The sequence below is a fragment of the Schistocerca piceifrons genome, chromosome 1 (assembly GCF_021461385.2).
Source record: "Schistocerca piceifrons isolate TAMUIC-IGC-003096 chromosome 1, iqSchPice1.1, whole genome shotgun sequence".
Lineage (NCBI taxonomy): Eukaryota > Metazoa > Arthropoda > Insecta > Orthoptera > Acrididae > Schistocerca > Schistocerca piceifrons.
Genome location: NC_060138.1, coordinates 1,214,582,083 through 1,214,609,553, shown reverse-complemented (window position 1 = coordinate 1,214,609,553; position 27,471 = coordinate 1,214,582,083). Strand labels below are relative to the sequence as shown.

General features: G+C 41.6%; 1 protein-coding gene across 1 annotated transcript in view; it reads left to right on the top strand.

Moving 5' to 3' along the window:
• LOC124781803 (mitochondrial import inner membrane translocase subunit Tim23-like) overlaps positions 1 to 25,051 on the top strand; it is a 57,808-nt gene extending 32,757 nt beyond the window's left edge. Inside the window, exon 5 of the mRNA XM_047253890.1 lies at positions 24,842 to 25,051. Within this exon, the coding sequence (XP_047109846.1) occupies positions 24,842 to 24,854 (13 nt within the window). The 3' untranslated portion in view covers positions 24,855 to 25,051. The remainder of the gene's footprint in view (positions 1 to 24,841) is intronic.
• Positions 25,052 to 27,471: the final 2,420 nt, after the last annotated feature.

Sequence of the window (27,471 nt, the reverse complement as noted above, 5' to 3'; positions counted from 1 at the left end):
ATGTTCTAGACAACTGAGAAGAAAATTTCAGCAACACTTTTAATTTTTTATACTGTAATCCCTCCTGCAGTGTTTAATAAATGACAATTAATTGTTTTTGTACACTGGAACTATAGGTTTGCTTATCTCCCTAGTAAGTTTTTAGATATAACATTAATAATCCGGCATATTTGATAACCCAGCAGTGATAGATCCCTGAGCATGCCAGATTATCCAGGTCCTACTGTACGAAGGAGTTGTTATACCACACTTTAGCAGTGCTCCACAACCCCTTTTTCTTAGGATTTCATTAGGTACTTCCTGCCATCTTGAAACTGGTATGAAATAGAGCTTTCCAAAAACTAGAATATGCTCCTTCACCTATTAATTCACATTCAAACCCATTCACTGGTGTTGGTCTATCAAAAAATGCCGTTTTATTCTACACAGAATCTGCCTTAAGTCTTCCTGTTGCTCATCTGTCAATTCTTGTACACTTCTCACTTTCTCCATGATCATTTGTTTCTAGTCGCCCAATACCCCTGTTATTCTGGGCTATATTCCTTCCTGATCTTTTGTGCTGCCTTTCCATATGAATGAATGGTTAGACTGTCAGTTAGGCAGCACCTTGCATTCCTTCTGCAGATAAGGCGAGTTCACTGTTTTCTAATTTCTTGCATGTTTGCGTGCTTACAGTCTAGCTTTCTAGTAACTGTGTAGTTTGAGTTTGGCCATCTTTGGTATGGGTAGCTACTAATTTCTGTGTTTAGAAGTGAGCTGAGCTCCAGGCAATGTTGGCTTTGATTACATAACTTGAGGTGCTGCCAGTATGCATCACTGGGAGACAAGACGTGGGGATCCGAGGGACCTCCAGCATTGCCCACGTGTCCCCCAATTGGTCCACTAGTGGACCACTCTGGGTACTGCACCCACTGATGATGAGCCTCACCAATGGTTGAGTGGAAGGTGGTTCCGAGGTGTGGAAGGCAGTGAAAGGCTTTTCATGGGGCCAGTTGGAGTTCTCTCTGGTTTGTCTGACAAACGGGTTTCAGGTGCTGTCTCTGACTGTGGTGAGTTGCTCTTAACCGATCAGGGGTCCACTACAGTAAGGGCATTATTTTAAAAGGGTGCAGGGCCAACACAGGAAGGTAGACCTAGCAGCAATTGGTATTGTAGTTGTAAACTGTGTTAGCTGTGGTTGAAAAGAACCAGAGCTTGAAGCAATAATAGAAAGCACTGAAGCTCAAATCATTATGGGTACGGAAAGCATTCGCAAGCCGAGAATAAGTTGAGCCAAGATCTTTTACAAAGGATGTAACCCTTTTCAAAAAGGGTTCAATACAGTTGGTGGTGGAGTGTTTATTGCTGTCAGAAGTTGTTTAGCATGTAGTGAAATTGAAGTAGGTAGTTCCTGTGAGCTTGTGTGGCAGCTGGAAATGAATTAATAATTGGTTCCTTTTACTGAGCCCTCATATGATGCAGATGCTGAACAGTTCAAAGAAAACTTCTCATTTCAAATAGGTAACCCATTCACTGTTGCAATTGGCGGCAACTTCAATCTACCCTTTACATGTCGGTGACAATACACATTTAAAGATGGTGAGTGGCATGAAACATCATTCAAAATCTTATTGAATGCATTCTCAGAAACTTATTTTGAACAGTTAATTCAGGAGCCCACCCGAAGTATAAATAATTGTGAAAATATATTTGACCACTTAGCAGCAAATAATCCTGAGCAAGTAGGGAGCATCATGACAGACACAGGGATTAGTGACCACAAGGTTTTTGCAACAAGACTGAATGCCAAAACATCCAAACCCACCAGAAATAAACACAAAATACATCTGACCAAAAAGCAGAAAAAAATTCACTTGACTCATTCCTAAGAGAGAATCTTAGTTCCTTCCAACCTGACTGTTAAGTGTAGACCAGATGTGGTTTAAATTCAAACAAATATTATGGATGGCAGTTGAGAGATATATACCAAATAAATTAATGAAATATTATACCTGAATGCCCATGTTACACATAATGGATCAGAACACTGTTGCAGAAGAAACGAAAAAGCATGCCAAATTTAAAAACGCAAAACCCCCAAGATTGGCAAAGATTTACAGAAACTTGAAATCTGATGGAAAAGCCAGAGAGACTCCGGTCCTACTTGAAGTACACCGGTGGTGAGATGCAATCAGTACCTTCACTGCACAATAACAATGGTGATGTTGTTGGTGACAGTGCCACCAAAGTAGAGTTATTAAACATAGTTTTCCTAAATTCCTTCACCAAAGAAGATGAAGTAAATATTCCAGAAATCGAATCAAGATCATCTGCCGACGTGATTAACTAAGTAGATATCGTAACTAAGTAGATATTGTATAGTGAAACAGGTTAAATCACTTAATAAAGGCAATTCCACTGTTCCAGTTTGTATACCAGTCAGTTTTGTTTCAGAGTATGCCGATAAAATAGCTCCATGCTTACGGATCACTTACAGCTGCTCGCATGTTGAAATATGCATATCTGAAGACTAGAAAGTTACATGGGTCAAACATACTCAAGAATGGAAAGAGATGTAATTTGCTGAATTAGACCCTTATCAATAATGCCAATTTGCAGTAGACTTTTGTAACATATAGTTCATTTGAATATTATGAATTATCTCAAAGAAAATGATTTATCGAGAAAACAACAAACATGGATTCAGAAGCTCTCAGGGGCTCAGCATTGATTTGCTGGGTATGGACTTGGCGACCCCTGGATTCCTGACCTAGGGACTGGTAAGCGCCGCCAGTCCCATGTCACCGTAAGCTCTGGGCATGATTCAGCGACCACTGCATGGCGGTGGAATGTTCTGTGTCTCAGGGAACGGGTATCTTGGCTTGACCGCCCGGATTGCGAGGATGGGCTAAACCTAAAAAAAAAAAACCTCAATCTCAAGATGTGCTGAACGCTGTTGGGATGCGTGGCTGTTATTGAGGTGGAACAGTCATTAGTGGGCAACCTGTGGTTGACCTGCCACACCTCTGTTGTATAAGGCTACCTCAGGCATGCAGTGCTGTGTCTGAGTGGACCCTTATTTCTCTAGCTGCTTGTGGGACCAAGCTGGAACCCTCGAAATCATCTTCTCCTACCATCGGGAAGGGTGTACCGCTTGGGAGTCGCAGTGTTTGTCACTAATGTACACCACTCCCTTGGCTACTGACGTGCAAGCAGTTGCAGTTCAAATTCATGTATGTCAAAGAACCACTGTTTGGTCACTGTATTTACCTCTGCAAGCTGCACTAGACTCGAGGCTCTCGTGGATCTTACTGTGCAACACCCACGACCATTACTCCTCCTGGGAGACTTCAATGCCCATCATGTCCTGTGGGGCTCGGCCAATACTTGCCCTTGGGGTTGGGTTTTGAAGGGCCTCATGACATCTCACAAGCTGTGCATCCTCAACAAGGATACTCACACACAACACACATTTCTCTGCTGCTGCTGGGTCATTCTCAGCCATCAACCTCTCTGTTCTCCTACCTTCACTGACTCTTCATTGGGAGGTCATTGACAACCTACATCCCAGTGACCAGTTTCCAATCCACCTTCACCTACTAAATGGCTCATCGCCTGAAGTTAAGCCCCGACAAAATGGATGGTCAGCATGGGTAACTGGATGCGTTTCAGCCAGCTGGCTGTGTTAGAACACTGACAGCATCCAAGGATGGTTGGACCACATCACATGAGTAGTCCATCGTGCCACTGACCTCTCCGTACTGCAATCCTCAGGTCATCTTAAGAAGCAACCAGTACTTTGGTGGACAGATGAGTGCTGTTATGTGATGTGGGAAAGAAATGCAGCTCTTCGACATTTTAAATGCTGACCGGAGGCAGACAACCTTAAGGCCTTTCGAGTTGCAAGGGCAAAGGCTCGACGCGTCTTTAGGGAGAGTAAGAATAGGTCATGGCAAGTGTTCCTGGACTCCATCAATCATTCCACTTATAAAAGTATGGGAAGCCATCCGGAAGATTTCCCATAAATGCAGCCATTTACCGATAGCAGCAGTGCTGAAACAGGGGTACCTCCAAACAACACCCAGAGACATTGCTCAGATGCTGGCCTAACATTTTACACAAACTACTGCCCATGCAAGCCAGGATCTGGCACTGACAGATGCATGAAACTGCACCCGGTCACGACCAAATCCAATACTACATGCTTCAACATTTGCCAGTGACATCAAAGAAATTCTCCTCGAATGTTGTGATCAAATATGGTCTACAGGCAACTTCGAAAACTCGTGGAGGGAGGCAGTTCTGATCTCTCTTCTCAAATAAGGAAGGGAGTGTACAAATGGTTAACCATCATCTGATCTGGCTGTTAGAGACCAGGCAACTCCTTAGCCACTCTGTGTCGACAATCTGACCCTCCTAGAGGTGACTATTCAACAGGCTTTCCTCCATAAGCATCACTGCATCAGCATATTCTTCAGAATAAGTAAGGCATATGATACTACTGTTCTTGCACAACTGCATTGATGGTGCTTTCATGGCCACCTCCCCATCTTCATATGGTCTTTCCTGCCTCAGCGGTTTTTTAGGATCCGAGTTTGTGACATTTTCTTTTCCTCCTCCACTGTTGCAACAGCGAGCCATCAGTTGCGACTTACAGTAGGAGTGGTTTGCAAAGATGGGTTTCCAGTTTTGTGTGTGTGTGTGTGTGTGTGTGTGTGTGTGTGTGTGTGTGTGTGTGTTTAATTGTTCTCGTTTCTCATTGTCTTTTTAATTTGCCTTCCTTGAATATGGGGGATGCCATCCTACATTTTAGAGACACAGTGCCGTGTCTGGGCTTCATTTTTGACTCCCAATTTTTGTGGTTACCACACCTGTGAGACCTGAAAGCCAGAACCATGAAGGCACTGAACATCATCAAGTGCCTTAGCCACAGGTCTTGGGGAGTGAACAGGGTGTGTCTCCTTCAGTTTTATCAAGCTTTTGTGCATTCACGGCTGGGCTATGATTGCACGGTGTTTCACTCAGCGAGGCCCTCTTACTTATCGATCATTGACACTGTCCATTATGAGGGGATTCAGACGGCCACGGGAGCTTATTGGACCAGTCCCATGCCCAGCCTCTGTGCTGGGACAGGGGAACCGCCACTTAAAATCTGACTTCATGGTCCATCAGGTGTGTAATTTCCTTGCAGCTCCAACTTCACCCACACACTGTACTGTTGCTTGTCCACCTCTGGAACGCCAAACTTGCATGTTTAGCAGTCTTTTTGTTGTACCTGTGTGCAACTCAATATTTGTACATGGTGAGTAGCAGTCTGTCTTTTTCTTAATATTGTCATTAAACCAAAGACTTTTATTTATTGGCAGAACACCTAGGAAATGCAACAAATCTGTTAAAGAGACTGTGTGCACTACACTTGTCTGCTCTCTTCTGGAGCATTGCTGTGTGTGCCCCCCCCCCCCCCCCACCCCACCCCACCCGGACCCTTTCTCCCAAGGTGAGGTTGCCCTTCATTTCTATCTAGGGGTCCAACATTCATGTCGATATTTGGTGACCGCCTCTGCAGTGATTTTTATCCCACCAATTTGAAGTCTTTTGCCCATTTCTGTTATTCCCTTCCATTCTGTTTACTCCGTATTGCCCTCTGTCACCCAGCCAATTAAATCTGTCATAGTTCATTGGCACATTGTTGGGATAAATTCTTGCAGTTCTTTCCTGGAAATTAATAAATTCCTCAACATTATCTCCAGGTGCTGCACTACCATTTGCCTCACCTGCTGTGGGAATTTATCCTCAAGATCCAGTATAATCATTGCAGCACCAGTTTGTTGTGGAGATATTTTATTTCATTAACCCACTGTCACAAAAGGCCTTTAAGCTACTCCTCTGTGGGTTGTATATCTCTCCTCCCCAGAAGTCCCTCAATATGGATTGCTCCTTATTCTTAGACCAAAAATCATTCTGGTTAACGCATTAAGAAAATCTTTCGAAAGCTCAAAAGATAATCTTTTCTCACAGGATCGTACCTAAAAAACTTTATACAATTGATAAGCAAGCTGTCTGTATGCACACATGCACTACTACTAATTTCTGTATTACTTAACTCTCTAACACACTTTTCAGTATTTACGCAAATATTCTCTACCTCCTGGGACAGTTTGCGTGCTTCTGGTGTAACCACGCCATGGTTCTGGTTCTGATAGTGTCAGTATCTTTCTTGAGTTGTGTCTCTAACACAGTTAGATTCAAATGTAACATATTGACGTCAGAACTGAATAAATCCATACCTGATGTTTTCATGTCAGATTTAACTGAACTTGCTTCAGGTTTAAATGAGCCTAAATGCTCCCAAATATTACGTGGGTGGTTTGAAAAGTTCTCGGAACGGATAGAGAAAAAATACTTACATCACTGAAACTTTTTTTTTTTATTTTTCAATGTAGTCTCCTTGTAGATTAATGCACTTGGTCTAACAATGTTCCAGTTCCTTGATTCCATCTTGAAAATGAGTTTCCTCCAGGCCTGCGAAAGAGTTGTCAACTCTGGCTATCAGTTCTTCGTTTGAAGTGAATCCTTGTCCACCAAGAAAAATTTTCTGTTTTGGGAAGATATGGAAGTCTGATGGAGCCATATCAGGTGAATAAGGTGGGTGTGACAACAATTCATACCTTAGTTCGTGTAATTTTGCCATGGCGATGGCACGTGTGTGCTGGTGCGCATTGTCTTGATGGAAGATGACTTTCTTCCTTGTTAAACCTGGCCTTTTTCCACGCATCTTTTGTTGCAGTGTGCGGGAACAACAACAGAGCCACGTCACTGCCATAGCTCTCTTCCAAGAGCACTGATGTGGCACATGATTACAGGCTACAGTCCAATGAATATCACGTGAAAAACTTGTTGCGCTAGTGCTGACCTCTCGTGGTGATATCGGAGAACTTTTCAAACCAGCCTCATATTAAGCATTTGTAGCTACATATCCCAGTTAAGAACCACAGACACTTCCCCAGCACTAAGATTGTAATCTTGCCTCATTATGTCTTCTTGTCTCCCATTAGATACCTGCACACACCTTGCAACACTACCATATGTGTGACACACAAAACTATCATTGTTGTAATTATTTTCTTTTATTGATTCTTGTTCAGTAACCTCCTGTCCTTGGTCTGTTTCATGCAAACAAACATTGCTTTCACATCCATAGTGACCAGTTTTCCATCCAAGGTGCAACTACACACAATTACGCTGCAGCTTGTCTCTCCTTTGGTTTATTTTGTGCTAATACACCACCTCGTGTGTCGGACAGCTGCAACTCTGCTGCTGCTGTCCCTGTGTGGGCACAGTAGGTTCACTAGGGCTCCTGGGAAGAATTCAGAGATGGTGGAACTGCGCTAAGATTGGTTACTTTGCTCTGTCCAACACACATTCACACTAGGAACTTTTTGACTACTGTTGGCTGTTAGCGCGTCGTGCCATACTTGTGATGTCACACATTTGCATCCCCGTTCACATGTCACTATTTGCGTATCTGGGCCATGTTTCTCATGTTTAAACATCATAGTTTACTATACTAAACAGGTTCGTTCTGGTCGTGACATCCAATGTTAACTTGCCTGTTGACTTATTCCCCTTCAGATATTATTCCAACGTTCCATATTTGCTCTGCACTCATCAGATTGAATAACCAAGCTGAAATTTTTTATTTCATGTCAATTTATTTGTTGTTTACCACTTGTTAAAACACAATTTCCCACCACAAATAGCAAAAACTATGCCAACTTTGTGAAAAAAATTCAGTTCTGGTTGCCCTTGTCGTGTTCGCATCTAAACTCCAATCTCTCTCTGTTAGGACATTCAGAAAACAGACAACAACAATGATTAAGTGCTAAAGGTGCGAGAAGTCCAAACTTAACAACCAGCACAGAGATTTTACAAAGCCACACAAAAACATAAGATGTCAGTAAAATTGTGGAAAGGATAGATCACTACATACCATAAAGATGACATGTTGAGTTGCACAAAGCCACGATGAAGAGACTGTTAAATATGAGCCTTTGGCCAAAGCCTTCTTCAGAAAAGAGAAATGCATACACATTCACTCAAGCAAGTACACGTCACACACACTACTGCTACCTCCTGCCAGACTGCAACAGAAACGCAATGAACAGGAGCAACAATGTGGAGCAGGCAGGGAAGGGACAGGGATAGCAGTTTGTGGGTGGGGGAAGAAGAATTGGTGCTGCCAGGTGGCAGGTAAGTACTGACAGTTGCAGTGTCATGAGGCTGTGGGGGAGGGAGAGGAGGGGGGAAAAACAGGGTGTGGAAAACAGAGAAGCAGATGAAGGTGAGGAAAACAGAGAAGCAGATGAAGGTGAGGGCAGGCAAATTGTAAGAATGTCACAAGACAGAGGGGGCAGAAGCAGTTCAGTGAAGTGAGTGGGGACAGAAGATTACTGTAGGTTGAAGCTTGGATGATTTTGAGAGTGGAGAATATGTTGTAATGAGAACTCTGTTGCGCCGTTCAGAAAAGCTTGTTGTGAAGGGGAGGATCCAGATGTCTGTGTTTGTGAAGCAGCCATTGAAATGAAGTTTGTTATGCACAGCTGCATGTTGTGCCACAGTCTGGTCCACTCTACTCTTGGCCAAGGACCACTGTTTAGTAACCATACCAATATAAAAATCTGTGCAATGATTTCAGCAGAGCTGGTATATAACATAGCTGCTTTCACAGGTGGCCTGGCCTCTGGCGGGGTAGGATAATCCAGTGATGGGACTGGAATAAGAAGTGCTGGGTGGTCTTGCACATGGGTCTTCATAGGGATATGATCCCTGTAGCAAGGGGCTGGGGTTGGGAGTGGCATAGGGATAGTGTAGGATGCAGAGGTTGGAATTAGCTCCTCCCCCCAGTATTGGAAAACATTATTCATTGAAAAAGATTATTCAAACTAAACAAGGTACCAGGACATGGCAGACTTTGTTGAATTTAATTTTGAATTAGCTCACTTCCCGACTAGTCATGTTTATTGCCTGTCTTGTGGACAACGAAGAGTCACACCAAGTGAGGTGGTGAAGTGGTTAGCACATTGGACCCGCCAAGGGACTGGGTGTATGTGTTTTCCTCCTCATTCCATCATCATTTGTGAAAGTGGCTAGATGGGGCTGTTTACAGATTGGGACTTTGTACAGGCCCTGATGATGACGCAGTTGAGCACCCTACAACCCTATCATCATCAAACGCTGGACTCGATTTCGGGAGGACGACAGGTCATACCCATATCTGGCCATCTTGATTTTGTTTTTCCATGATTTCCCTAAATTACCCCAGGCAAATGCCATGTGGTTCCTTTGAAAGGCACAGCTGATTTCCTTCCCTAATCAGAGCTTGTACTCTGTCTCTGATGACCTAGTTGTTGATGGAACGTTCAGTATTAATCTGCTCCTCCTCCAAATACTGCTGATCATAGGAGCAAAATTATGACTGAAGAAAATTAGACTAATATCTCTAATGTCCGCTTTCTGTAGGATGTAGAACATGGCTAACTGTTAACTTTTCCTTTCATGGAAGAAAGGAAGCTTTACTCGGAAAGAAAGTATATGTTAGGGAGTGATTGTCACAAAGTATCCAACAAAGGGAAGTGTAATAGGACCACTAGTGGTCTGTTGTTCATATGTTGTTTATCAGATATGGTCAACAGCAGTCTGATTTCTGATGATGCTGTTGTCCATAGGGAACTATCATTACTAGGTCAAGTAAGGATATGTAGATATATGTGGATAGTATTTTGGTTTGTTCCATTGAATTGCAGTTTACTTTGAATGTGGAAAAATGCCCGTAATAGTCGTTGTTAAATGTAGGTGTCATGTTACAATGTCAGTAATGAATTTATGAAGACTGTCATACCATTTAAATTTCTGGGGGTAAATTATGAAGCAGTTTGAAACAGGATGAACACTAGTAATCAATAGTAAGGACAATGTGTGGAAGCATTAGGCTTTTCTTGTTCTGCAGTGGAGTGTGTGGCTTTGAAAGTTTGTGGCAGATAAAAACCATATGCTAGATTGGGCCTCGAACTCGCAGTTTTACTTCTCTTCTACTTTTCAAACTCCTCAGAAGATAGGAAAATGCTGTGTGACCTGATACGGGGTCGATGCGATCAAGCAATATTCTGATGTAGGCCACAAAAATGTTTTGTGTATGATCTTTAATGCAGACAAATCGCAGTTTCCCAGTATCAGTGAATTATATTTGGTTTATCTACAACACTTCATATCTCTACACATTTACACTCCTAAATACTTTTATAAGTGACTGACCTAGTTGTAACACGTTAATTCTGTAGTTGAGGGATACCTTACTTTTACTTTTCATGGAGTGCAGAACTTTGCATTTCACAACATAAAAATTAGTTGCCACTCTTTACACCAGACTGATATCATTTGGTAGATCTCCTCTTTAGTAATTTTCCAACCGTCAGTAGTGTGTACTGCACCAATTATTTTTCTCAACATTACCTGAATTTTCCATCAGTATGTGATAACAATATTAAACCTGACTGTGCCCTAAGAAGCTGAAAGCCATTTTCTGACCAAATAAACATAATTTTACAGAACATTAGGAAGTGTTTCCTTTTTAATATCATTATTTTTCTAACAATCCATCGTTCAAGTATCTCTGTTCTGTCCGGCTTATGGTTCGTTATTGAGGTTTCACATGCATATAAACATTTGGATTATACCTCTGTAGTAAAGGGTTTTAGTTTTGTATTTCTAGAGATGGATTTCTTGTTGTAGATATTTTCAGTTGGACCTATATGCTCTTTCCATTTTACTCTTTCATCTGTTGAAGGTACGTTGGTAGTCAACATGGAAAACAGGAGGCATATGCAAAGCTCCATTGGAGTATTTGGAAATTTGTGGCAGAGAATGAAACACAGAGCAAGCCCTTGAAGCTTTTCAGTTAAGAAAACATAAGTTATGGGCAGATCTTCTGGTCCGTACAAAACTTCAGGATGTGAAGTACGTAGCCTAGCACTGGCTAAATACACACTAAAAGTAACAGTGATACCACTTTCCTAACTTCCATCATGGAGGGGAGAGGAGTAGGTTGGAGAATGTTTGAAAGGGAAGGGAAGGTCACTTGGGCCAATCTGTCATCAAGAGGATCGACATGTGCCCTCACGGTTGCAGCCCCCTGACAATGAAGGCATCGCACTATGCTGACCCCGTGTGTGCTGAGGATTAATTTCCTGTCCAGCCTGGCTAATGGCTTCAGTGCCACGTTGCCTTTTTGTGTCAGGATGGCACCTGTGGGCAGAGCCTCCAAAGTGGCATCAGGGCGGCAGATCTGCAGTGAAATGATCAAACTCATCTGTACCTGTGGCCATGTCAACACAGTCGTCCCAGCAGATAGAAAGCAAAGTTTTAATGCAGAGGCTTTCGATCCCATGGCGTGTCCATCTTTGGCCACACCGTGGGTTGAGAATCGGGCAAGGAGAAATGGAGATAGATATTTTGCCTATTTCTTTGTATGTTTTATAGCTGATGGAGAATGTGTGAAAATACTGAGGATAAGTTCAGAGAAGTTGCTGCAGCACAGAAAATGAGAAATGGACCTTTGTTGGTCAAAACTTTGAATGCCAACAAATTGCATGCGTGTGACAAGCTCAGAGATTTATACCAGTTACCATCTCTCCTCATAATAGACACAGCAGGATTCTAGGTGTCATCGGCCATTGGGACCTAACACTATAGTCAGATGAATCGTCTTTTAACCTCAAGCAGTGTGGAACCTGTTGTGTTAGCCACATCCAGAGAGGACCTAGGGATAGTAAGTTGCACATTTGAACTGTCTTCTTAGCCTTTAATGGAAATGTTTAATTTGAGAAAGTTAATATCATGGTTTGTAAGTATGATGTTGAGCCATATTTTTCTCCTCTTATGAGATATTGTAGATGCCAGAGGTTTGGACACGTCCTCCCGTCATGCTAATGAGGCTACTTCTGGTTAGTGTGGAAGGACAAAGTATGATGGCAGCCCTTAAGAGGAACCCCCTACATGCGTAAGGTGCTTAGAATAGTGCCCCCTTCGTCCATCGACATACAGTTTTCAAGAGGGAGCAATATGTCTATAAATATAGAACACTAGACTGTGTGTCATTTCAAGATGCTAATAAAAAGTCTGAACAATCCACACAGTCAGTACTATATCCAACTTCGCAAACACTGTGTCAAAATCCACACCTAGTCTGATAAGTTCTCAGACAGCAATCCTTGAACCACATGTCAATGCCCGTTTTTCAATAGGGGCAGGGGACAGCAGCTTTTTCAGCCCTCACGCCCACAGCACCGGTGATAAAAATCCCACCGGTGGAGCCAGAGATGCCCCAGTGTCCTCCAGCATCGTCAGGGAAGAGGTCATGTGCGCCTTCCTTCTCTGGACAAAACAGACCAGTAATCTACTACCAACCAATGGCTGATTGAGTCACAGGCTGCGGGTCATAGCGATGAACAGTTCTCTCCTGTCCCAGAAATCAAGACAAAATTGTCACAGTAACTATAAACTCACACGGACAAGGAGGAAAAATCAGAACCATAAGAAGGTTTTCAAAAACTTATAAAAAAATTAAGGAAACATTTGTCAGTGTTCTTGCTCTGTTTAATATTAGCAGTTTGATGTCTAAATAGGGAAAAAATACATTTTGATAAATCACTCCTTGGTTGTTACTTTTGGATTTTCTAAATTTTCAATACCAAACTTTGGAGTACATTTTGACTGCTTATTTTTCAATTTAGGATATTTTGAGTAATAAACAGTGTTGTAGAGGAGGCTTTCCTATGAGGGTAATCCCAAAAGTAAGGTCTCCTATTCTTTTTATAAGTACATAGACCTGTTTATTTCTACAATGGTTTACATCAGTTTACAGCTTGAACATTTTGCTATTTTCGACGTAATCACCATATCTGTCGATGCATTTTTGTAGACGCTGTGGCAGTTTTTGTATGTCCATATCATACCAGCTCGCCGCCATGCTGTTCAGAAACCTATGAACCTCTTCTTTCACCTTGTCGTTGGAGCTGAATCGCTTTTCGGCCAAATGTTCTTTTAACCTAGAGAACAGGTGATAGCCACTGGGTGCCAGGTCAGGACCATATGGTGGGTGGGTTATTACGTTCCAGTGAAACTGTTGCAGGAGAGCAATGGTTTGCCGAGTGATGTGTGGGCAAGTGTCGTCGTGGATAATGTGTACGCCCATGCTCAACATTCCTCTTCACCGGTTCTGAATTGCCCATTTGAGTTTTTTCAGAGTCTCACAGTATCTGTCAGTTTTAATTGTTGTCCCAGTGGGCATAAAGTCGACCAACAATACCCCTTTCCGGTCCCAAAAAATGGTTGTCGTGACTTTACCGGCAGACTGTGTTTGTTTGAATTTCCGTGGGTTTGGCAAAGAAGGATGCCAGCACTGGCATGATTGTTGCTTGGTCTCAGGTGTAAAGTGGTATGCCCAGGTTTCGTCACCCATGACAATTGAGTCCAGAAATCTGGCCTGTTCGGCTGCAAGGCAGTGAAGAAATGCGCAGGAAGCATCAACTCGTTGCCGCATGTGGTCCTCAGTCAGCATGCGTGGCACCCATCTTGCGCACACCTTCCGGTGCTTCAATGTTTCCGTTAAAATTCTGTGAGCGGTGCTTTGGGAAACCTCAGAAACCAAAGTGCAGAGATCATACAGGGTGATCCGCCCATCTTCACGCATGCTTTGCTCAACCTTCAACACTGTCTCCTCAGAAATTGATGGTCTCCCACTCCTTTGTTCATTGTGAATTTCGGTCCGACCAGCTGCAAACTCTCTATCCCACTTACGAACATTTTTGACTCCATTCTCAACGGCTGCCAAGCCAAAACTGAGCGCCTCAGCGGAGTGTGTGTGCATGTTTACAAACAGCACGTGAAGTGCTCTTAATAACAGTGTGACCAACTGCCACACAGAGTTCTCTACTTATAAAAAAATGGGAGACCTTACTTTTGGGATTACCCTCGTAAAAACAGTCATGTCAGTTACAATGTTGTTACTTGACCCAGTGCAAAGATATTCAAATTAACACTAATGTCTCCAAATTTAAAAACTGCAAAGTGCTTACAGATAAAAATGGCCATCATTCAGTAACAGCACAAGGTAAAATTTTTTTTAAAAAGTGTTTGTAACTTCTCAGTTACAGCATAATCGCAAATAAAAAGAAAAAATATTTAAAAATGGTCAAGCAACCAATTTAATTTTTATTGGATCACTTCACTTGCAATGACCCTTAGCCTTGTTTGGCCTGTGAAGAAATACATAATACATAGGCGTAAGAATAGCACCGGTTGTATCACCTGACCATGATATTATTGCACTTGACCCCCTGGCCATCAGAAACACATGGTGACATTACAATAAACAATACAGTCATGACAAAGGGAAGTGCATCACACTGTGAATTGTTTCAATACAGTTGTACATACTGATGGAAGTAGCCTCACTGTCAGGTGCAATAATGTGTTGGTCAACTAATATATTCATTTATCCTCATGGTATATCTCCATGTTTCTCCTCACATTTGTTACTTGTGCTTACATCATGTACTGGGAATGGGTCTTAGTTGTACATTCTCAAGTTTGTCGCTGAAAAGCCCAACGAAAGCCACTTGTATTTGATCAGACGTGACTGTAAAAAGATGGACATGTCTGGCTAAGGCTGGACTCTTGGAAACCCTAGTGATGTGGGCTACTAGATAGTACACATGTATCTTCAGTGTGCAAGAGTTGCCTCCACATGATGAATACAGTAGTGTCTCCCTAGTTGTCCTCGAGCATCAGCTGTATTACAGAATGGTATCATCCCTAGTTTGGAAGTATTTTACAAGTTGCAGTAGCAGTGAAGTACAATGCTCCATTTACTTAAAAAAAACTGGAGGAGTCACAACAAACTTGAGAAATCATATAAGGAGAAAATGTCCACAATGTTTCTTGGAATAGACAAATTTGATCGATATAATTTTACTGACATGGTATAAACATGGGGTAATAACTGAACCCTTAATTTTGTGATTGCTTCAGTGTGAAAAACATGCATCCAAACTTGACATTGCAGGGAAATCATCAACTTGAGGCCTTTTGCTAGCTGTCGCCGTGCCCATGTCCTCCACCCTGCTGGAGAGAATGAAACTTATTTCTGCCACAGCTTCAACCCCACATTGGTTTCGATCTATTACTCCAACTTCATTAGAATTCTTCAGTCTGTATTAGTTACTAGAAGTAATGATAATAAAAATTGAAAATCGGTTTTTTCATAAACAAATAACTTCAAGTAGTTTAACAGTTGAGTAAAGCTGGAGACAAAAAGAATTGGTTAAACCAAGAAACAGTTGTTTCATCATTAACCACCATCCCTATTGAGGCCACCCACCATCAACAGTAGTTCCCACCGAGCCTGGTGGCACAGTAATTAGCACATTGGCCTCGCATTCGGGAGGATGACAGTTCAAACCTTTGTCCTGCCATCCTGATTTAGGTTTTTCATGATTCCTCTAAGTCGCTTAAGGCAAATGCTGGAATGGTTCCTTTGAAAGGGCACGCCTGACTTCCTTCCTAATCTGATGGGACTGATGATCTCGCTGTTTGATCCCCTCCCTCAAACCAACCAGTAATTCCCAGCATCTCTCTCTGTGGTGACATCTGTACTGATTACACAACTTTTGGTAAATGTTTCACAGCACACTTCACCATCCTACTATTTTGTGACCCAGAAACATCCTGGCAGAGCACAACTGCTTATTCTTCCATGGACAGGACCTTGAATTATACAATGTTGTATTGTGGTTAGTGAACGGGAGTTCCGCAGTGTCAACACAGCCCCAGGACCCGATAAAATCAACAGTTAAATGTGTAAACAGCTTAGCAATGACAGTGTAAGATACTTGGTCAGGTTCTTCTATCGCATTTGGCAAGCAGGTGAGTTCCCCACCTCAGTGGATGAGGTGGTATTATTCCGTCGTGAATCTGGAAAAACCCTTCAAATTTTTGACTAATTATTGACCTACATTAAATATATTCACAATTGAAAATATATCAGATGTAGAATGAACTGACGGTGGTTTTCCATGTTTGCAATTGCTAATACATTTAATTATTTCATAACAGCCATAGTCCCCGTAGCGCCTGGGCATGTCCAAAGGAACTTTGCATCGTATTCGGAATAGCACAGGCACTGCAATATCATAATTATTGACCTGTCTCCCAATGAACTGGATGTATAAATCATTCGAAAGAATGGTCAATTGACAACTGTATTGTTGCTGGGAAGCCAGAGAACACTTATTACAATTTAATCAAAGTGGCTCTGTGTTCTCAGCTGAAATCTGCTGTGCACAGTGCTTTCACACATGGCCAACATCTAGTTGTTGTGTTCTTCGACCTGCAGGAGACGTAAAATACCTTGTAATTGTGACATAAAGTCACCCCGTAGTTTGTACCCAATCTTAAGATCTGGATGGTTTTAAGGCGGTGGCTTCTTATTTGGTGACCAGTGCAATAATTGTGCAGTGCTCCTATTGACTAGCATGCAATGCCATCTGGTGCCATCGCACCCTGTCTGCTCTGCATGAGTGGGGCTTCTAGGGTTGCGAAACTGTTTTTGTCCATAATTTCCTATTCCTAACTCTTCAGAGTCTGGATAGGTCAACCCTCAGCAACCAATATATGTACAGCGAACTGGGGACCCCCACCCCCTCCACCCCTCCGTATTGGTTCTGAGCCTAACCCTCTTCACCATTGCAGTCGATGGTATTGTGACTGCAGTTGGATGCACAGTTTCGTCGTCACTGTATGTGGACGAGTATTGTGTGTATGACAACGCAACATCATCTTGCGACACTGAACACCATCTTCGAGGGCCATCAGAAAGTACATGACTAGGCCTTGAATCATGGCTATCAGGTTTCTCCCTGCAAACTTGCTTTGTGCACCTCTGTAGGCTGAGGACTGCAAATGTGCTCCCATAACTTTACTTTGGTAACCAGTTGCTTGAAGTTGTTGGAACTTTCAAATTTGTAGGCCTTTGATTTAACATGGTTGCCACATGACTGCCAGCTCAAGACAAATTATGTGAGGAATTTTAATATCCTCATATTTCTCAGCAGCACCTCCTGGGGTGCGGAATGAATGATTCTTGTGCTATTCTACAAAGCTTTGATTTTATCCCACATTGACGATGGATGTGTTGCCTTTGGATTGGCAGCACGATCAGTACTGAGCTCGTTAGACCTTGTCTGCCACAGAGGTGAGTGATTGGCAACTGTCCCTGTGGTGAGTGCCCGAGTGGCCTCCCGCTACTTTCTACCTCGGCACTATCATGCATGGTTAAATTTTTTGTGTCTGCTTATGTCTGTGTATGTGTGGATGGATATGTGTGTGTGTGCGAGTGTATACCTGTCCTTTTTTCCCCCTAAGGTAAGTCTTTCCGCTCCCGGGATTGGAATGACTCCTTACCCTCTCCCTTAATACCCATATCCTTTTGTCTTTCCTTCTCCTTCCCTCTTTCCTGACGAGGCAACCATTGGTTGCGAAAGCTAGAATTTTGTGTGTATGTTTGTGTTTGTTTGTGTGTCTATCGACCTGCCAGCGCTTTTGTCTGGTAAGTTTCATCATCTTTCTTTTTAGATATATTTTTCCCACGTGGAATGTTTCTCTCTATTATATTCAAAACAGTATTAAGTTACATGTTATCTGTGTAGCCTGTAAGTAGTAGTGCCAATACAAACACTGTTGGAAAACTGTATCAATGTATGGGTTCAGATATGATAGAATCTTGTCAGCAGTAGCATAAGGGCTTGAACATGCAGATAGGTTGAAATAAGAGGCAAAAAGGAATTCATTTAGAGCAGCTAATACAGCTCTACTGTTGCCATTTATTTTTAAGTGGTATGCTCTAGAGACTAACCAAAGGACTTACATAGCTCACTAATCCTTTTCACATTAGCTTCTTTAATGACTTCCCCATAGGAAGCTTCGTAGTGTCTCGCAAAGGTATCGGGTTGGAAAACAGTAAACCGTGGGCCACAGCAAAGTCAGATTGAGAAGTCTACCTGCTGCTCCTGGTAGCCTCATCATGTGACCAAACGAAAATCTTTTTGATTGGATAAAAGTCAAACTGGCTAAATGACATACACATCACTTGTACTAATCAGAAATTTATAATTAACAATGATGCATAAAAGTTGGCTTTGAAGCAGTTTCTCTTGAATTTCAGTATTGTTGGTTGTCTGTACACTTTTTCACAAAAAGAAGTTTTCACAGTTACTACTATCTGCTATCAGCCACGGTTTGGCAGTGACCGTTCATTTGGCTGGAGAGCTGTTGGTGCTCATGCATATGTAAAATGCTGTACTTGAAATTACCACAGAGCTCATGTGACAAGACTGCCCTCACAGGTGACCCACTTTTGATAAGGACAAGAAGGGGTATTGGAGGAGTGTATTGGACAAGTGCAATAGAGCTTCCACGAAAGCTAAACGATGTCAAAGTTAGCGTAAGGAGGGCTATGCGTGAAGCGTTCATTGAATTCGAAAGTAAAATTCTATGTACCGACTTGACAGAAAATCCTAGGAAGTTCTGGTCTTACGTTAAATCAGTAAGTGGCTCGAAACAGCATATCCAGACACTACGGGATGATGATGGCATTGAAACAGAGGATGACACGCGTAAAGCTGAAATACTAAACACCTTTTTCCAAAGCTGTTTCACAGAGGAAGACCGCACTGCAGTTCCTTCTCTAAATCCTCGCACAAACGAAAAAATGGCTGACATCGAAATAAGTGTCCAAGGAATAGAAAAGCAACTGGAATCACTCAATAGAGGAAAGTCCACTGGACCTGACGGGATACCAATTCGATTCTACACAGAGTACGCGAAAGAACTTGCTCCCCTTCTAACAGCCGTGTACCGCAAGTCTCTAGAGGAACGGAGGGTTCCAAATGATTGGAAAAGAGCACAGATAGTCCCAGTCTTCAAGAAGGGTCATCGAGCAGATGCGCAAAACTATAGACCTATATCTCTTACGTCGATCTCTTGTAGAATTTTAGAACATGTTTTTTGCTCGCGTATCATGTCATTTTTGGAAACCAAGAATCTACTATGTAGGAATCAACATGGATTCCGGAAACAGCGATCGTGTGAGACCCAACTCGCCTTATTTGTTCATGAGACCCAGAAAATATTAGATACAGGCTCCCAGGTAGATGCTATTTTTCTTGACTTCCGGAAGGCGTTCGATACAGTTCCGCACTGTCGCCTGATAAACAAAGTAAGAGCCTACGGAATATCAGACCAGCTGTGTGACTGGATTGAAGAGTTTTTAGCAAACAGAACACAGCATGTTGTTATCAATGGAGAGACGTCTACAGACGTTAAAGTAACCTCTGGCGTGCCACAGGGGAGTGTTATGGGACCATTGCTTTTCACAATATATATAAATGACTTAGTAGATAGTGTCGGAAGTTCCATGCGGCTTTTCGCGGATGATGCTGTAGTATACAGAGAAGTTGCTGCATTAGAAAATTGTAGCGAAATACAGGAAGATCTGCAGCGGATAGGCACTTGGTGCAGGGAGTGGCAATTGACCCTTAACATAGACAAATGTAATGTATTGCGAATACATAGAAAGAAGGATCCTTTATTGTATGATTATATGATAGCGGAACAAACACTGGTAGCAGTTACTTCTGTAAAATATCTGGGAGTATGCGTACGGAACGATTTGAAGTGAAATGATCATATAAAATTAATTGTTGGTAAGGCGGGTACCAGGTTGAGATTCATTGGGAGAGTGCTTAGAAAATGTAGTCCATCAACAAAGGAGGTGGCTTACAAAACACTCGTTCGACCTATACTTGAGTATTGCTCATCAGTGTGGGATCCATACCAGGTCGGGTTGACGGAGGAGATAGAGAAGGTCCAAAGAAGAGCGGCGCGTTTCGTCACTGGGTTATTTGGTAACCGTGATAGCGTTACGGAGATGTTTAATAAACTCAAATGGCAGACTCTGCAAGAGAGGCGCTCTGCATCGCGGTGTAGCTTGCTCGCCAGGTTTCGAGAGGGTGCGTTTCTGGATGAGGTATCGAATATATTGCTTCCCCCTACTTATACTTCCCGAGGAGATCACGAATGTAAAATTAGAGAGATTAGAGCGCGCACGGAGGCTTTCAGACAGTCGTTCTTCCCGCGAACCATACGCGACTGGAACAGGAAAGGGAGGTAATGAGAGTGGCACGTAAAGTGCCCTCCGCCACACACCGTTGGGTGGCTTGCGGAGTATCAATGTAGATGTAGATGTAGATGTAGATGTAGAAGTGTGACCCATGGGGTAACCGATTGTAAATAAGCGTGGCATAAGGATGGACTAAAAATGGATAGATTGGATGGTGGTGGGGTACCACATTGAAAGGGATGGGAGGGATTGTATGTAGGACACTCCTCATGTATAGGCTCTGTGATAAAGAAGTAATACTAGGGAAGGATATGCTTCAGTTTTTCTGGTTTAGGATGGTACTTTTTTTTTGGGGGGGGGGGGGGGGGGGTTAATTGCTCCTTTGCAGCTGGATCCTGAGTTGGTCAGGATTAGGGGCATGTGTGGATATGACTTGGGAGATCTGTTTGCGGACTAGGTTTGCATGAGTAATACAGTAGTAATACCAGTGTACTGCACAAGTGATTGTCACTGCAGATATATCATCTTTTAGTGGACAGGCTATATGGATATGACCTTTCGTGTGGAATGGGTGACACTTATCAATTTTGATTTTTTTCTTTATAATCTTCTACCCTACTGGTATTCTTCTATAAACCTAGATAAATGGAAAGAACCAGCAGTTGTTGAGAGGTTCAGAGGGAGTGTTGTCCTATGATTGACAGGAACAGGAGAAGGGAATACAATAGAAGTGGGGTAGCTTTGAAAGATAAAATAGTGAAGGCAGCAGAAGATCAAGCGAGCAAAAAGATAAGGTCCAGTAGAAATCCTTCAATATGACACGAGAACTAAATGTAATTGATGAAATGAGAAAATATAAAAATGCAGATGATGAAGCAGACAAAAGGAAACACACACAAAATAAGATTGACATAATGTGCAAAATGACAAAACAGGGATATCTGAAGAAGAAATACAAGGCTGAAGGAGTGTGTTTAATTAGGGGGAAGGTGATACCCCTTAAAGGAAAGAGGAGATACCTGTGGTGGTGGGGTTGGGGAAGGGGGGAGATACTTATGATACAAGAAGATAAATTTGACAGAACAGTGAAAAATGTAACTGAAAAAACACTCCTGGAGTAAACAGCATTCCCTTAAATTATTAAGACCCTTGGGAGAGCCAGCCATGATATAATTATTCCACTTGGTGTGCAGGATGTGGGAGACAAGTGAAATACCATCAGACATAAAGGAGAATATAGTAATTCTGAAGAAGGCAGATGCTGACAGGTGTGACTGTTACCAAAGTATTGGTGTAATAAGTCATGGTTGCAAAATACGGACGTGTAATATTTACAGAAGTATGGTAAAACTGGCAGAGGCCGGCTTTGGAGAACATCAGTTTGAGTTCCAAAGAAATGTAGGAACACGTTAGCAAATACTGACTCTACGAATCATCTCAGAAGATAGATCAAAGAAAGACAACCCATGTTTATATTATTGAGAGATTTGGAGAAAGTTTTTGATAATGTTGACTAAATTCTTAGAAAGTTTGAAGATGGCAGGCATAAAATACAGAGAGTGAAAGGTTATCTACGACTTGTACGGAAACCAGATTGTAGCCATGAGTCGAAGGACATGAAAGGGAAGCAGTAGTTGAAAAAAGGAGTGAGTCAGGGTTGGAGCCTGTCCATGATGTTATTCATTGCATGTACATTGAGCAAAATGTGAAGGAAGCCAATGAGAAATTTGGAAAGGGAAAGTTCAGGAAAAGAAATAAAAACTTCAAAGTTTTGTTGATGAGTTTGTAATTCTGATGGGGACACAAAGGACTTGCAAAGAGGTTATAAGTTGAACACCAATAAAACAAAACCAAGCTTAATGGAATGTAGATCAGGTGATGCTGAGGGAATTAGGTTATGAAATTGGACACTAAAAGTAGTAGTTGATGGCCAAAATAGAGAGGATACAAAATGCATATTGGTAATTGTAAGAAAAACATTTTTGAATAAGAGAATTTGGTTAACTCTGAATGTATTTCAATAATCTTCTTGTGGAGTGTGGTCTTATGCGGAAGTGAAACGTGGACAGTAAACATTTCAAACAAGAAGAGAATAGAAGCTTTTGAAATTTTATGGTGAAGATTAGATGGTAGAGCAAATAACTAATGATAGGGTACTGAAACAAGTGGGGGGGGGGGGGAGGGGGGGGGGATTTATGCCGTGACTTGACAGAAAGGTGATCAGTTGCTAAGACACATCCGGAGACATTGTGGCATTGTCAATGTGGTAACTGAGGAAAATGTGGGAGGGTAAAAATTGTCAAAGGAGATCAAGAGATGAATATAGACAGCAGATTCAAATGGAGAGTAGGTGGCAGTTCCACAGAGACCAAGAGACTTACAGGATAGACTAGTGTGGAGAGCTGCATCAAACCAGTCTTTGATTTGAAGACCACAACAACACAACAGTTCTTGTACAGTGCAAAGGGACCAACTTTGTGGAAGAATCTGTGTTCTAAAACTTAAAGGGCTGTTTTGTTACATCTGTGGTCTAATCTTTTATTTCTAGCCATGATTTTGCAGTGCTGCCCAAGTATGCAGTGTAGGGCTTTTATCGCCATCTTTTTTTCTAGTTGAAGTCTTATGCTTACACATGGCGGAAATGTATTTTTACAACAAAATTAGTTTTTTTTTGCAGAAGTCCTTACAGTTAAGTAGTTCAGCATTCCCACATACTTTTATCTCAACCAGTGTCAGGTATCTATATCTGATGTGTATTGAGGCAAATTGTGTTTACATTAAGAACTCTGAGGCCATGCAGGAGTTCTTTCTAGTACCCACTTTAGCAACAAAATGTTGTTCTTTCTTTGTCTTACATTTGCATGTTGTATACCTTTCACGTCCTTTGTCTGTCTGTATGTTGGCTGAAATCACCACATATTTAGTTCATCTTGGACATCAGGAAACACTTCAAATGTTCTCACATTTCACTTCTTCAAAATATCTTATTTCTTTAAACAGTAATTGGTTGGTTGTTGTACAGGTACTGGACAAAAATATGGAACCACAGGCTCAGTACGGTGTAGGAAGTCAGTTGGCAATCAGACCAGCTTCCAGTCATCTTGGAATGGATAAATATAGATCCTGTATGGTTTTCAGGGAGTCTTATGTTTTTACTGCAAAACAATGGCAATTTCAGATAACAGTGATGGAGATGGACAGTGATCTCACACTCTTCTCTCCAAAATAGATCAAAAGGCTCAATAACATTGAGATCTTGTGACTGTGGTGGCCGGGTCAGATGTGACAATTCATCCTCATGCTCACAAAAGTATTCCCAGATGAAGCAGTGGGTGTGTCATCACGGAACACACCATCACCATTGGGAACATTGTAGCACGGGATGGGCCTTATCAGTCAGAATGGTCATATAATACACAGCAGTAATACGACCTATGAGAGTGACCATGGGGCCCATGGAATATCTTGGTATGGCTGCCCAAATACCTCTGACCACATAACTTTCCATTATTACATATTCCAGTGGATCACTGATGAGTGGATTTGGAATTCCAGCTCTCTCTGTAGTTCCGTGCTTCTGTAGCTCCCCTCATGTTGTTTTAGTGCTTGACAGAGTTTGTGAGTGGGACCTTCAGTTCTGCAGTGACCTTCCCCCGGTTGTCTTCTTTATTTTTCTCTCCAATCTGTTTCAGTGACTGTCTGACACAACAGTTTGCAGTTTCATTCACGTTGTGACTTAGCAGATTATTATTTTCCGCCTTACCTTTGTGCGGTATAAATCTTCGATGTGGTGCCTCTTGAAGCACCAAATACTTCAGCTACCTTGGTTATGGAAGCACCCACCATAGGATCACCAATAATTTGCTCACGTTGAATTTGCTCAGCTGAGACATAATGCACTCAACTACACAGAACAATGTTCAGACCATGACTGACACTTGAAACGTATTGAAGAAATTGAACAGGTGCCATTCATGGTCAAATACAACAGCACAACCTGCAAGCTTGACTTGCATTTTTTTTGTGCAAGCATGCCTGTCCTACAGTGTCACCATATTTTTGTCCAAGCCCTGTATGTGAAGGCCACAACTCCATTGTTACAAGTAGTGCAACTGTTGATATTCCAAAGACCCTGAACATTTTGATATGGTTCTCTGTGCTCGCTTCACAGGCATAACATTCATGAGCTTGACTCTACGAATCTGTACACTATTGTCATACTTTTGAGCTATGGAGGAAAGTATTGTTTTTTGATAAGATTGGGTAACAAACTTTTTTGGATCCTGTTTGAAGTGTCATAACAACCCACATAAGGATATTGCTAGTCCCTCACTATATAACTGAAATGGAGTATCACCTCTTCATTTGGTGAACAGAATTTGACAAAGACTGACCAAGGAGGCACAATGGTTAGGGCTGAGAGAGAGAGAGAGAGAGAGAGAGAGAGAGAGAGAGAGAGAGAGAGAGAGTGAATGATTTCATTTTGATGCTTTTGACCAGGTGATATAAACTGATGTACTCATTTTAAAGAAGCGTATAATGATGTATTGTTTAAATTGTGCTGTGTAGTGATACTGAAAATGTCATTATGTACTTCTTGTTTAAATAATTGTACTTTCTCACAAACAGACGAAAATTCTAATGGGCACTCCGTACTAGCAGCGCACAAGTGCTAACTTCAGTTGGGGCAAGTGGCAGCAGGAAAAGGTCACAGTTTGAGTGATTATATTATATTTATCCATGGTTTTTGAGTAATTTATATGACTGAAACATGCTGTGATTTTGTGAATACTCATGTATTTTTAAGCTAATAAATAGTTATTTTTTGATCTCTTGTAAGTAATAATTTTATTATTAAAGCAGAATCAAGTGTTTGTTTTTCTTTTAACGGAGAAATATAAGTATGACTGTGTCAAATAGGTGCATAGAGGTTCATTGTTACAAGCAAGTCACTGAAGTCCAATTGAAAGACTTGCAGCAGGCGTTTGAGCTATACAAAACTATTATAGTGACTGTGTTGACTTCATTTAGATTTTGCGAAGAGTACTTACAAGGTTCTAGGTTTCAACTAATGAATTTTATGTACTTAATTTTCTGTCAGAAGAGATGTCAACTCTTCGGAGTATTCAAATAATGAATTTTGTAGTGAATAGTTGGTGCATTTGAAATGTTATTTGTATTCTTGTTTGTTTTGACTTCACTATTGTTGCAAATCAGTGTGTGTGTTTATCAGTAACAGAAGAATTATCCCGAACTCTTCTACTGCTACTTCTACGCAAGTACTTCGCAAGCCGCCTTCCGGTGTGTGATGTATCATTATCACATGCCTCCTTTTCTGTTTGTGTGAGTAGCATGCAAGAACAACTGCGTATGTACACTTCCTGTTGAGCTCAAATCTCTCTCTTTTCTTACCTTTGGTCTTATCAAATCTCCCTCCAGTTCTCCAGTTAAACTCCTAAAACATTCGTATTTCAATAATGTACCTTCTCTCTGGTTGCCTAGCAACATTAAACATCTAAATTGGTGTTGCATATTGCCCAGAAAACCATCATTCTTAAACATCATGTAGTGAAATCAGAGTCATGTTAAGGTACTGCAAAAAAATCTGCATTAAAAGTTAGTCCCCATGCAAAAAGTCAGGAGCATGCCAAGCATGCGAAATAATATTTATATCACTTAGAAGAAAATGTCAAGCAACAATAGGCTTCACCGCAAACATCTCGTCAATGTGAGAAAATTAAACATGCAGAGAGAGAGAGAGAGAGAGAGAGAGAGAGCAGGGGAGGGGGGGGGGGGGGGGGGGTGACACTTCACACCGAGCTGTCAGTCTGTGTGCGTCAGACAAACACCGACTTAAACGTTGCCTCAGATGACGTCACAGCCAGGCTGCAACTAAACGCATGTTTTCGGTGCAAATAGGAAGTGGACTCGCGAGCACTGTACACCGTCCTAGATCGCCTAGATTTCATGGAAGTAACTGTTTGTGTGCCACACATAATGTTAACAAAGCCACGTGGCAAGTGGTGAGATTATTTTCCGTCTTTGTGGCAAGCAATTAATTCTGATTATTAAAAGTTGGGGCGAAAGACCATGTAAAGGGAACTTACCGTACAGTTCGCCTCTGAACTGCTCTAGTGTTGTTTATGACAGGAAAATGGTTATTTCAGGTATATTATTATGTTTTGCATTTGAACTTTTTCTGAGTACAATTGAATCAGTTAAAACACACAACTTTTATTTGTAATCATAGTTCATGGTCCCGCTGAATAAACAGAGTGTACAAACATTTCTTTCAATGAACACAAGAAGAATGTGTACTTGCAGACTGGAAATTATGGTCAGTATGTTCTTGTATGTGCAGATCAAGTTAATTGTTGATGTAGTGTGATCAGAACCAACATGCACAGTTAATGCTTTACTGTCACTTACTGATTATCATTAATCCCAAAATCCCTCAAGATGTAGAGGTTCTGCCAAATAGTAAATTACGGCCTCTTGACTTCTTCAGTATAGATGGTGTCTGTCACATCATCGAAAATTCCCTGTGAAGTTACACCTCCCTCTATTTTACCCACCACATTTCAATAGTTAGTGCAACAGTAAACATATCACTAAGCAAATACCATACTATTACATATACATGTCATTCTACTGTTTACACAGTTCTTCCACGCTGAATCCTGCGTGGCAGCAAATGGCCTGCACTGAACATTTAACACAATACACAATTGCTGCAAAGTATAAAACTTACTGCAGGTCACTGCACAGACCACAGAAACAGACTCAGTTTAAGTAGGCTATACAGAAATTTTATCTGTAACAGAATGAAATTGTGTTTGTATCTCTACTTTTAATATGTGGAAGATACACACATGGCATTAACATGTTTCCACATCATCATCATGCCATAATTGACCTTTAACCACATATAGTGGAGCTTAGTTGGAGGACATTCTGGCTAGGGAAAGCTGTTGTCAGTGTTAATGTGGTTCAAGGATCATTTAGTATACATGATAATCCAGTTAGATCGCAAGCAATGACATTAAAACTTAACGTTTAATTCACACGACTGTGTTGAATGGCACCAGAAAGTCATTATGGGTGAATGTAGAGTCTGACTTACCACATGATATGTTGTGTATACTGGAACTGCTGGAGGATAGTGAGGAATTGGATGTATTGGATGCAGTATGATGTTTGGCGAGACATAGTATTGTAAGTGTAAAAGAGAGTGATGGAGACAAGACCATAATCATCAC